This window comes from Artemia sp. Qi Xiang Cuo, chromosome 10, assembly GCF_049724085.1.
Source record: "Artemia sp. Qi Xiang Cuo chromosome 10, ASM4972408v1, whole genome shotgun sequence".
Lineage (NCBI taxonomy): Eukaryota > Metazoa > Arthropoda > Branchiopoda > Anostraca > Artemiidae > Artemia > Artemia sp. Qi Xiang Cuo.
Genome location: NC_142803.1, coordinates 5,842,928 through 5,856,524, shown reverse-complemented (window position 1 = coordinate 5,856,524; position 13,597 = coordinate 5,842,928). Strand labels below are relative to the sequence as shown.

Sequence of the window (13,597 nt, the reverse complement as noted above, 5' to 3'; positions counted from 1 at the left end):
ATGGTTTCAGGTGGCTTTGTGCTATAGTGAGCTGTTAGCAGTATTAGTAATATTTATTACAAATATCAAAATGCTTATTTTATCATTACTGGAACTCTAATAAGTGTAACTTTATCTAGCACTTGAGTGTATGCTCGTGCACATTTTTTCCGAGAAATTCAACGTTTGTTAATAATTTACAAAATGAATTTATGTAGGAAGATTTGCAAAATAATTCCCTAATGTGCTGAAGGATCACTAATGGTTTTTTAAACTATGGAAAATAGGCCGTTAGGAATATACATATTTCACTGAGAAATTAGATGCTGAATACTTTTTCATTTATAGTAGTTTTGGTAATACTCTAAATACTTGTTTTGCTAATTACTGAAATATTTTAGTGTTGCAGTATTGGCAAAATAATTTGGTGAATTGCCGCAGGATAAGTTGTGTGTTTTAAACTGGGGAACTTAGGCACTTTAGACATACATATTTTTTGAGCGATTCACTACTAAATGATTTTATCTGTAATACGTTCCGGTAGTATTCTAAACACATTTTTCGTAATCAATCTTTACGTGGTAATATAGGCAAAATGGTTCAATAATTTGCAACTCCATCCTTAATAGCCACAGCAAAGGTGTACATAGAGTAATGTGCATTTCTAGCTTCTCCACTGAAGAGTGTCGAGGCATATTATATGTTGCGAATGTCTCCTTGACTCCTCCTTCGTGCGTTCACAATGTTGAATTTTTTACAACAGATTTTCTACTAGGTTTCACCAGATATTTCAATCCTAGCAAAACACACTGACCGACGTGCTCCTTAATTGTTGTGTTTTTCAATATCATTAGATACGATAGGATAACGCGCCGCCAGCGCTTGGATTTGATTGGATAATGCTCCAACTGCTCAATGTCATCGAATATCGTTAATCTTTAATAAGCCAAATTGTCTGATTAGATGGCTTTTGGGGTTTTAAAAAATTTTGAAGTGAGAGATCTGTGTAGGCATCAATAATTTGTGTTTACGTGCTCTCCTGAGCTTTGATACATTATTCTTGAGTTAATCGATACTATTATCCTCTGACCACCGTCTACTTGTACCCCCGTAATCTGTCCCATTTCTGAAACAAACATGCATTACCGTGTATATACCTTTCCTGTGACTAGTGGCTTTTTAAGCTTTGAAGTGTTGGCACTTCAGTATATACATATTTTTCATTTTTTATTTATTAAGCTTGAGTCTTTAATTTAGATTATACATATAGAAAAAAATTAAAATATATCAACCATTTAAAATATAAATATTGAAGCTAGAATAGAATAGAAACATAAAAAAAACATAGAAAAGCAAAATAGAAACTAGAAAAAATTATTATGCAATATATTTTGACTGCTCTCTCTAAATACTAAATACGTTTTTGTGCAAGTCTTTGTAGATGCTATTTAAATACGTTTTTCGTTGAATATTTGGTATTTATCTTTAATTGTATTTTAAATTATATCTTGACAACACTGCTCAGAAAAGATTTTGATAAAGAGACTTTTGAAGGATATCGATAATTTCGGAGACCACACTGCCTTTCCATGACGACAAATAAAAGTTCTAATAGGGAAAAAGTCCTTTTAATAGACAGTGATAACTTTCACAAACAGTAATAAAATTTCAAAAAAAAATACTAGATATTTCGGTCATATATGCGTCATCAGTAGTAATTTTTTACTACTGATGACGGTCACTGCATATGTGACCGAAATATATAGTATTTTCTGTGAAGTTTTATCACTGTTTTTAAAGTTATCACTGTCTATTAAAAGGATTTTATCCCTATTTGAACTTTTATTTATCGTTTTGAAGTATAACACTCCAAAAGCCTTTAAATATAAGTAAGATTGGTCTAATAGGCTTCAGAGATCAGATACTCCTCTCCTAGGGATGGGAATAAAAAATCAACAGTTTTGCTTCGAATGTTAATGTACTTGTTATGTCATTTATTCTTCTATAAGAAGAACTAAGGTTCTTATTTTCGTAATGAAAAGTGTTTTCTGGTAATTTTTTTCTAAAGTTTGTCAAATTCTCATAATATTTTATACCATTTAGGACAAAATTATGGAACTACAACAGAGAAATATGGAGATCAGGCCACCCAGAACGCATTATATTAAATGGTATCTAAATGATCTCTAACCTATCCAAAATACCAACTCTATATATAAAATGTTTAAATACAGAAAGAAACTGATTCTATTCAGACCAAGAACTTGAGTGTTGTGGCTATAAGACATAAATACCAAAGTTTTTAGTGGTGGCAAGTGGCACCGGTGTTGAAAAAAAGTATCACCTATGTGCTATACCTAGATTTTGATTTTGAGACTTTGATTTTTCGTCTACCTAGGGAGCCTCATAACTTCTGATAACGACTGCTCGAAATCGATCAAACGAAGACTCGGCCGGGCAAGCGCCAGCTTCAAGAACCTCTTGCCAATCTGGAAAAACAAGACTCTGTCAACTTCTCTGAAGGTGCAACTCTCTCATAATCCCAATAGCTTTATACTCAAGTGAAACTTGGTCAATAAAGGCTCATGATGAGCGAAGAATCTCCGCTTTTGAAACTAAATGCCTTAGACGCATTGCGGGGATTACCTACATTGATCGAGTCTCAAATGAAGACCTCCGAAAACTACTCCGTTGTCCCCGCACCATCATGGACCCGATCAGAAGCCATCAACTCCGCTGGCTTGGCCATATCCAGCGATTGTCGGCCAACCAGCTTCCAGAAATCACATTCGGAGGACGGGTTCACGGCACGCGCCCCAGAGGCCGACCTCGTAAGAGATGGACCGACAACTTCCCGGCCCATAACCTCCCCCAGCTACTTCGTCTAGCGCCAGACAGATCGAACTACTGTCGCCACATTCACCATTTGCTCAGAAGAGAAGAAGCCCCAACACAGCCACAAAGGCCGGACGGGACTTAAGTCAATGTGCTATAACTTCAAGCTATTTTTTTCCTTTCTTAGTGTACCCTGAACTGCTATGATATTTTTATGATAGTTTATCGTCACCATTGTTACTTTGTAATTATTGTATAGTCTCCCGTTAAATCACTAAAATTCCAATTTATGACAATGTTCCCCATTTTCTTTCATTTTGCCTAAAAAAGCGTACTATATAGAAAATGCTGTATAATACTAATAACAAAAAACTTAATTTTTTTGCGTCACACGGCAGTTTACTCTAGTTCTATTAACATAATTTTGTGAAACGTACCTGAAGAAAGTATTAACTCTCAAATGAGCCCTAAGACGCAAAGAAAGCATGTAAATGGACCAAAACTGGTAATTTTTTCCCTTTATTCATTCCTCTAGAATTTTTTTAGCCGCCAAAGGATGTATGTAGTATAGCGCCAAAGTAGAATTGACCCAGTGGCACCAATTCACGAAAATGTAGGGACAATTATGCAGAAAAGGTAGTTTATAAAACCTAGGAAAGGAGCCTTTTTGTTATTTTTTCAGTTTTTCTGATGACAATTCAAAGAAATATTTTTTTAATATAGGGGACGGTATTAATGTTACTTTCATTTTTTAATAAAAATTTTCCAAAACCTATATACCAAGTTAAATGACATTATTTTTATACAACTCTGTAAAAGGGTTATGCCAGCTTTGTCTCTCACTGAAACTAGCTGTCTTGGCTTTGCTCCAATTAGCCATGGCTCTCAAGTTTTTCATCACTTCCATCAATTTGATTTTAATATAAAAATTAACTGCCTTTCCGCGCCTCTCTCTGTTTTTTACCTCTTTATAATAGCAGGGTAGAACGAAATTGCATGGTAAACACTGTTTTTTTTTTTTTTTTTTTTTTTTTTTTTTTTTTTTTTTTTTTTTTTTTACTGTATTTCTCTGTTTTGCTCACAGTTCATATAATTATCCAGTAAGCTTATCGCAGATCATTTCTGGTCTTCGTTCTTGGTACGAACAAAAAGCTCCTCCCACTTATTTCTGAATTAGCGGGTTAGTCTGTTTCCGATTGTTTCCAACAAAGTGCATTATTCGTAATAGCGGGTTTCCTCTTGTTTCCGATTAGATCACAGTCTGACTTGTCTACCCGTGAAAAGATCTGATGCCGCCTATGTTTCTATCTGCAAAAACATTTTCTGGAGCACTCACACCTTGGTCCGGGTTTTTATAATGGGTGAGATAGGGAAAGATCATACTGGATAATTATATAAACTGTGGTTTTGCTGAAACTTGTCACTAATTTTTGCATTCCAAACATTAATCTTATTGATGCTAGGCACTAGCCTTAGCAATTAGTTCTCGAGTTTGGGTATGCTCGTGACTTCATAAAAAAAACAACTTACTTTAAGAATCTTGAAGCCATAGAAATAAAAAAAAAAACATATTCCAGATTGCTGAAAAATTTTGTAGGCAAATTTCACCGTTAAGTCGGAATGGCGCCAATTTTGAGCTTGAAATGATAGAATAAATTGCTAAAACTAGCAAGATTCTGACCTCTATTGCTGTTGCTGTGGCTGAAATTTTGTATTTATAGAACTCTCATAGCAAGGCTGTAATTATTGAAATATCTTTGTATGGCAACATTGATAAAGCAATATTTCCTTGGGTGGGGGCGTCTAGGGGTGCAAATTTATCATTTTCTGTCAATAGGCTATTTAACCAAACATTCGCTTTTGAAGATTTAATTGATTAATCAAGCTAACATTTAATTTATTTTAAGGAATGAGTCTTCTCCTGACATTGAGTGGATTGCCCTTCTACTTCTTGGTAACAAGAAAAACCATACAAGGTGGCAGGTTGCCAAATTTTTGCAGTAAGTTTTTTTGCTGGAATTTTAAGAGGGAATGCTAGATTTCCATATTTCGGTTTAATTCATACTGCCTCTTAATTTTTTTTTATTTTATGAATTTATATACAATAAGCTTACAGAAGTCAGTATAAGTAAGATTCCAAATCAAAGGCTAATCATGCAATGTAACCATCCAAATTCAAAGTTCGTTAAGCAAACATTTCACAAATAGTGGATATATTTAACTTTGAAAGTCGTTTAAAACCAGGGCTATCAGTCTACGTGATCGGAGGGCCTTAAACTGGCCATTTGCACCGAAAGAAATATCCCAAAGGGATAATGCAAGTTGGGAAATTTCTCGGCTGTAATTTTTGTATATTTCAGATTTTCTCAGCTTACTAAGTTTGATTACAAGAAAGGTTATGATAATTTACCCGTGCGTGCAGCCATTTAAACATTTGCCTCGCAATTACTTGGACGATCTGTCTTGGCTTTTTCTTTCTATAATTAGCCATGTCTTGATGCCTACTGCAAAATACTTGAATTTCAATTCAACTATGAAAATCAATGAAAATTATTTGATTTTCACCGAGTTTGTTGATTTTGAATTGGAAATCAAGTATTTTGCAGTAAGCATCAAGACATGGCTAATTGTAGAAAGAAAAAGCCAAGACAGATAGTCCAAGTAATTGAGAGGCAAATTTTTAAATGGTTGCACGCACGGGTAAATGGCGGGAGTAAGTATGACTCTTATTGGACAAATAATTGATTGTTTGAAATGTAATCAATTCCGATAGTCTGAACAATTTTTGATTTTCAATTTTATGGGTAATTGTAAAAGAAGAATTATTCAAAATATTTTTTGGTTTTACAAAATTTTCTATAACAATCTAGACTTTATAAGTCCTAGGAGAACTTTGTCTGTTAAGAACTAAATTATTGGATTAGAATTTAATTTTGGACAAAAAATTTAATATTATGTAAAATATTCTGACCAACAGTAGTTCTACACAATTTTTTAATAATGATTTTACTATAAAACTTCAGATGGATGAGGGTTTTGGTAATATGATTTGAAAATTTGCTATAATTATTAAAACGATGAAAAAAGTGAAAATTTTAGTTAAGAAAGCAAATTTTATAAAAACAAATTATATTTAAGACCGGCCCACGATCGGCACGGCCCACGTTCGGCCAAAGTAAATAATCTCAATTTAAAAACAGATGAAGACTTCTGGTAGATTGCAAAAGATCCGCCAGATGGGAGTGGATGTTTTTAAATGGCTGCCCTTGATTAACAATTTTACCAAAAATATCAGATTGGGTCGTGTTTTACGGTAAGTAAATCCTGAATTTTGTTTAAGTTTTGTCTGAAGCTCTACGCCTAACTACAAATAGTTGATAGGAGATAAACTCACGCTGTATTCTCTGAACTGCCTGTCTTTTGGCATCTTCGTACACACGCCATCTTCACTGGTCTGCTGCTAACATTTTTTCATCTCGCAAGATGGCGAACTCCCACGTTCGGCCACAGTGTCCGGGGCAGGTTCGGCATGCCGAACCAAGGCGTCCGAACGTGAGCTTATATAAGCTCACGCTTATAAAAGCTGAGTAAACAGCATATTTTGAGAATATCATATCAGTTTTTTCTGTCTTAGTCGACAAGAAGTCAGTCAGATCCTCTGCAAGTGCTATGGGTGTCCCTAGAGAAACAATGCAAGACTACTTGAATAAAGTTAAGCAGCTGAATATTCCTCCACAAAGCCTGGACCTAAGTTTCTTTACACCCGGCTATAACACAAAACAAATATTTACTGATGAGCAAGAAGAAGGACTAGAAACTTACCTGAAAACAATAGCTGATATGCATTTTGGCTGTACTCTGCTGGAAGCGCGTAAACTTGCATAAAACTATGCCATTACTAAAAGTATAAAACTACCAGACAACTGGAAATGCAAAGCTAGTGGAGGTGGAGGCATTGCAGGTGAGGATTGGTATCGTGGTTTTATGGCTCGCCATAAGACTCTATCGGTAAGAACGCCAGAAGGTACAAGCCTAGGACGGACGGCTGCTTTCAACGGTCACACTGTAGGAACTTTCTTTGACAACCTGGAATGGGTCCTAGATAAACACAAGTTCAGACCACAAGACATCTGGAATGTAGACGAGTCTACAAGCCCGGTAAAATCATTGCACGGCGAGGGCAGAAGCAAGTAGGGAAAGTCACGTCAGCGGAAAGAGGCCAGTTGACCAAAATCTATGCTGGTGTTAATGCCATTGGGAACATAGTCCCTCCTCTACTTGTTTTCCTCAGGAAACAGTGTCCGGAAATTTTACTCAAGGGGGCTCCACCGGGAACCATCATGACCGGCTCAGAAAATTCTTCTGGCTGGATGACTGCCTCGTTTTTTCTGCTTTACTTGCAGCATTTTATGAATCATGTCAAACCCTCCAAACAGTTCCTCGTGCTTCTGGTGCTAGATAACCACATCAGCCGATACACCACGGAATTTCTTGATCTGGCTAAAAATAATGGCATTGTACTTTTAACTGTCCCTCCCCATGCTACTCACAAACTACAGCCTCTAGACAGGACAGTCATGGGGCCACTCAAGGCCTACTACAACTGGGAAGCTGCAAGTTTAATGACTGTCCATAAATGTAAAGCTATATCAATGTATAACATTGCCGAACTTCTGGGGAAAGCATATCCGAAGGTTTTCACTCCTGAGAATATCATTAGTGGATTCAGAGCAAGTGGGATCTACCCCACAAACAGAGATGTCTTCAAGGATTAAGAGTTCCTCTCGTCCTATGTCTCAGATAAACCATCAACATCATCTAGTGAAGCACCCACAAATAAAGTTTCTATGCCCAGCGCAAGTCCTGTGGGACATTTAGACTCCTTTTTTAACATAGACGCCGATACTGAAGCAGCACAGGTGCCAGCTCCGAATGAGGAGCAAAGGTCGGCAGATGATTCGTTTAAAGAGATCGTCGATGTGAACCCCTTCCCTAAAGGCTCACCGCGAAATATTAACTGGAAAAAAAAATATGAAGAAGTCAGAAGTACTCACCGACACCCCTGTGAAAGAGCGCATTACTGCCGAGATAAACGCTGCATCTGCCAAGAAAGCCCTAGTCCTGTAAATGAAAAAAGTCAGAGAAGTGAAAAGGCTAAAAAACGAAAAGCTTGTTTTTCTCAACATGAGTCGCAATGAGAGTGACGATTCTGACATAGGTGAACCTGTATACAACAAATCTTCAGACTCCAATATGAACATTGAAGACGAGGACCCTGCCAGCAGCTTCCAATTTGACACTGAGAACGTCAAGGTTGGCGATTACATTCTGGTTGGGCTTAAGAGCAAGAATGGGAATCCTGTTCGCTATATTGTCATTATCAAAGAAGAAATTGAGGTCCAGTTTCTGAAGAAGACTGGAGTAAGAGACTTTCTGCTAACTGAAAGACAGCTAGTGTCTTAAGGACAGAAGCTGAAATGAAACTGGTACCGCCGACAGTTGCAGGTGGAACGTCAAGATTAGTGAAGCGGCTCACTTTTGGTGTTGATCTATCAATTTACAATTTGAAATGAATATTCTGTCAGTTTTTTTAACCTTACTGAAGCTGATTCTCTAGCTTTTTATACTGATCATACTCTTTTATACTTTTGTAGCCGTAAAACAAGTTTTAACGTTTTCCTGGACAATTTTCTGTTTGTCTTGTCAGGTGGCCGAACGTAGGCCAGAGACTGCCGAATCAGTACCGGGGTGGCCTAGTTTCGGCACTTTTGGCCACTTGGAAAGAGCAGCTTCCAGCTAGAACAGTGGGGGAGTATTCCTAATTGTTTTTTTCTGGGATGATACCCACTGAGTTACCTTTGCTTTGGCATACTCAGCAACTTCCTATCGGTTGAATTAATGCCTGGAGAATTAAAAAAGTCGAAACCTGCCGATCGTGGGCCGGTCTCCCCTACTTATAAAAATATAAATAGTTTTGGTTCAGATTCAGAACCCTTTATCGATGCGGGAAAAAAAAGAGAAAAAATAAACAAAGTGAGAGAGACAGAGAGAGAAACAAGAGAAAGAAGGAGAGAGACATATACGAAAAGAGATTATGAAAGAGATTTAAATTGAAAGAACCTCTTTATCAAACAGTTCGTCGTACGAGCTGTAAGTAAGGAGTGATCCGTCTCAATAGTAGCCGAAACTCTAAAAAACGGAGTTTTGATACCAATAAATATATCAAAAGAATCGGCTTTTTGTGCCAATTCGAAATATATAACTTTCATTAAGTTTAGTTTCGCCCATTAAAGGATAAGAGCCTGAGAAAATTTGCCTTGTTTTCGAAAAAGGGTGAGAAACACCCTTTAAAAATCACAGAATCTTAATGAAAATCACACCATTAGATTTAGGGTATCAGAGAACCCTACCTTAAAGGTTTCAAGCTATTATCTGCAAAAATGTGGAATTTTGTATTTTTCTCCCCAAAAAAAGATCACAGATGTTCAACGCAGTTGTCCTAGAATATTGGGAGATGGCTCATTCAAACATAAATTAAAAGTTCTACTGTCCTTTTAAAGTGACCAAAAAGATTGGAGGACAACTAGGCTTCTTCCCACCTCCATTTTCTTCCCAAAATCGTCCGATCAAAATTTGAGATAGCTATTTTGTTCAGTATAGTTGAAAGGTACAGTAACTATGCATTTGGAGATAACATGACCCTCCGCAGCCCCTGGGGAATGGTCTTTAAGTTATAAAAATTGTCCATTGTTTACGTATACCATTTGTTGCTGAGAAGTATGTATACATTTTTTGGGTTGAGGAGGGGGGGAGGGGCGAGATATTCTGCTGAGGGGATTTTCCACGGGAAAAGTTTTCGTAGGGAAGTTTCCGGGAGGGGGAATTTTCAGGGAAAATTTAACGCTTGGGGAATTTTCCAGAATTTCTGTACGGAATTCTTTTTATGTCCTGCTTTCTCTTTGCCGACTCAGTTTCACGCGTGGAGATGTTAAGGTTAATTTTCCGGGGTAATTTTTTTTTACCGGGATTGAATTGTCTAGAGGATATTTTTGTGAGGAGGAGGGATTTTTCCGTGGAGATGGAGTCAGATTTTTTGGCATTCTTTAACAAACGATAAGAAATTAAATATATATATTTTTCTTTTTGAACTGAAACTAAGGTGTAACAATAAGACTTAAAACGAACGACAATTATTAAGAAATTATTACTCTTCTCATATACGTATATGAGGGGGGGGGTTGTCCCCTCCTCAACAGCTCGCTCTTTATGTTAAAATTGATTTATTTATACAACTTTGTAAGAAGAGCTCCTGAAACAAAAGGTTTGTTTAATAAGAACAACAAGAAGCTTTTATTCAAGTACCAAAAACTTAAGCGTGAAGAGGGAGGTGTTGAGGAGAGGACAACTCCCTCATATACATAATAGTTTCTCTTCGTTTTAAATTTTAATGTTGTTACTTTCTTTTACCTACTTTCTTTACTCTGTTACTGTTATTGTTACTCTGTTACTTTCGTTACTCTGTTACTTACTTTCAGCAAAAAATATTGTTTTTATTTAATGAAGTAGAGAGAGAAACACATGCTATAAAACAACATAAAATATAAAAACATAAAAACATATATAACATATATATAATATATAAAACATATAAAATATATATATTATATAAATATATTAGGCTATATATTATATATATAAAATATATATAAATATATAAAACATATATATTTTTATATAAAACATATAAAAAAATAAATAAAACATAAAAATACACATAAAAGCTATACAAAAAACGAAAGTAGTTTAAATATGATAAATTGCAGTTGGTCTTTCTTATTCAATTCTGATATGGTGATTGCATATATTAGCATTGCATATATTAAATATGTAACCTAAGCTAGGTACCTCCCCCCCTAAAATCCAAAAAAGCACTGTTTAATATCGTATACGCAATTAAAACCTTGCTACCATTGCCTGCTCTACAACAGTTAAGACGTCACAAAACGGGTGATATGATATCATATGATATGATATCATATAATTTGATTATATGATATGATCAAACAGAAGCACAAGTCAAGGCAACTGCTGTGTTACATTCTGTATATCTACGGTTTTCTTCTGATTCGAAGTTCTAACAAAATGGAACAATACTTTTGTTTTAAAATCTTATGTATTAACTAGGCTAAATTGAATAGGATCACATCAGGTCAAAAATCTTTTACTATCATGTTTTCTACTAGTAAATTAGCAAAAAAAAATACATTCAATTATATAAACATAATAGTGTTATATTATTTTATGAAAGACCTGTGACTTGTTCTGATTCCAGTTGATATTAACCTCGGTTGTACCTACGACTTCTATATTAGGGCTTGGAGTCAGGAATAAGCTTAGCGTTGTTAACAAATTCAAATTACCTTAGCTTGATCTTTTCTTTTTTTGTCGAGGGGTAACAACTGGGCATTTTGAGGGACACCTGGAGGCATGAGGCACGGAGGCACACCGGAGGCATGAGGCACGGAGGCACACCGGAGGCATATTCCAAAGGGCGCAACATGTAAATATATACAGCTTGCCTTTTATTCGGTATCTGTCGAATATTTCAGCACCTTCAAAAGCAATCTCTTAAAAATTGCAAAAATTATTTACGGGTTTATTTGGCAAGGAAAAGAACCTCCAAGACTGAAAACAACTGATATGTACCTAAAGAAGAAGAACGGAGGACTGCAAGTTGTTGATATTCATGCAAAAACTAGGTAACCCTACGATAGCACTGATGGTGTCACTTTTTCCTATTAGACATGCAGCGTTGCCACCGGCTCAAAAATAAATTCCGATTTTTCTTCAGAAAAAATTCCGAAATTTCAAAAAAAAATCCCGGAACACGGTTTTTAAGTTATACAACATAGGGCTGCGCGGTGATGACGTAAAAAGCAAGGTGCGAGATTCAAAGTACCGTGAAACGTGGTTTTTAGTTGTAACTAACAACCGATTGTCAATATTCCTAGTATTATTTTGACTTGAAAACGTTCTGGTGGATTAGTAAGATCTACGTCAAATATTTTAGGACAAAACAATTCGGCAAAGTTCCGAAAAAAACGTGTCTACGCATCTATGTTTCATCCTTATTTGAATTTCCCGCCCAAGAATTGACGTTACGCTTCGCAGCCCTATTCAATATGACTTGACCAGCGGTAAATGTTGCATTTTATCACGTCTTCACACGCCCCTTTCCCTTTTATCATACCTGCTTTTCTGTTTAGTGGCTACTACTAAGTCTTCTGCTGAGCATAACAAGTTTTCCGGTGGTATTCATCGCTTCCGCTGCCCTAGATCATGGAATGCATTTGAGACTCATAGAATTATATCAAGAACTCAAGCAAATGGGGGACAAGGGGCACACGCACTTGAACTGGAAGGACCAGCCCAGCCGTGTATGTCCTCCTCGTCCGTAGGAGACATGGTTCAAGATTCTGTTCAGTTCTGTGCCCTCATGCACGTCGGTTATTTTTGGTTTTTTGTTGATGGATTGGTTGTATTTTGTTTTTTTTGTTGATTAAGGTTGGTCGTAAAAAGAGCTGAAAAAAAGAAGGAAAAAAGTGCCACCGCAAGAATGGGTTTCATGTGGACGGAGGACGCCCAGTCTACGGGAGAGCAAATTTTTTTTTTTTGTGTTAAAAAATTTTAAAGTTGTAAGAGTAAGCCTTTTGGAAGACCATCTTTAAAATTTTAATTCGTATTAGTGAAAATTGAAGGAGATTAATTTTGAAGAAATTGAAAAATACACGCCACCAGAAAAGCGTCTTCTATAGGGAGAAGGACACCCCGGAACGGGGGGAGCGATAGATATTTAGCAAGAAAAAAGTTAAATGGTAGTGGGCCTTCATGTCCACTAATACATTGACTTGTATATAATAATTTTTTTTTTTTTTTAAGTTTAGGTGATATGAAAATGTATAAAGTTGTAAGATTTATATGTTTTTGTATTAAAATATCACCGAGTGGAGAGGAGGAGGGGAGGAAAAAAAATAACAACTACCTCTGATAAATGTTAAACAAAATTCCTTCTGTTGACACACTGAACATGGTGATGGTGGTGGTTATGGTCTTGAGGTCAGTTTTGGGTTTAGGTGCCATTTTTAACATGATGATTGCGATGCTGACGAGACATCAAAAAAGTGGAACCCTTTCTTCTGGATAAATGAATTCAGCTTTGTGAAGACGTCTGAGTCAAAGCAAAAGACAACGTTGGTGCCGATTTCCATAGAAACAGGTTCTGATGAATGCATGATATACAGGCTGGAGTCACACTAACCCTGGTCTACAAATGCGGCAGTTAATGTGAGATCAGCATTCAGCCGGAATCCCTGGCACAGAATTCCTATGTCGTCAGGGAACGGCATCGCCATATTCTGCTTGTCAACAGAGTGGCATCTTCGCCCAGATAAGTAGCCAAACTGTTTGACCCGCCCAACTATTACTCTCTTTCCCCTGCCAACCTGTTTGTAAACGCACCATTCACCAATACGCAATTCCGATTTCACACCGACCTCTGCATTGGTTTGTGACAACTCATGTAGTTCTAATCGTCGGCCCTGGATCATCTCCTGATATAATTGGTAGCTAATATGCGTCTCAGAGCGTTCCCTAAGAAGCCACAGCAGCGTAAATTTTTTTTATTGGTGATATGGAGCCGACTGAAATCTTTAAGTGACAAAAACTAGAAGTCTTTATATACGTCACAGGCTCACTAACCAAATTTATCTCAACTTAGTGTTTT

At 36.5% G+C, this 13,597-nt stretch overlaps 2 protein-coding genes across 2 annotated transcripts in view; both read left to right on the top strand.

Moving 5' to 3' along the window:
• Positions 1 to 4,818, top strand: part of LOC148947403 (Y+L amino acid transporter 2-like) — a 75,530-nt gene extending 70,712 nt beyond the window's left edge. Inside the window, 2 exon segments of the mRNA XM_089095833.1 lie at positions 4,722 to 4,772; positions 4,775 to 4,818. Coding sequence (XP_088951959.1) covers positions 4,722 to 4,772; positions 4,775 to 4,818 — 95 coding nt within the window.
• A 2,336-nt stretch (positions 4,819 to 7,154) lies between these two features.
• On the top strand, positions 7,155 to 7,589 carry LOC148947402 (uncharacterized). The gene has a single exon (XM_089095796.1). It carries the CDS (start codon positions 7,155 to 7,157, stop codon positions 7,587 to 7,589), a length of 435 nt encoding a protein of 144 aa, XP_088951922.1.
• The last annotated feature ends 6,008 nt before the right edge of the window (positions 7,590 to 13,597 follow it).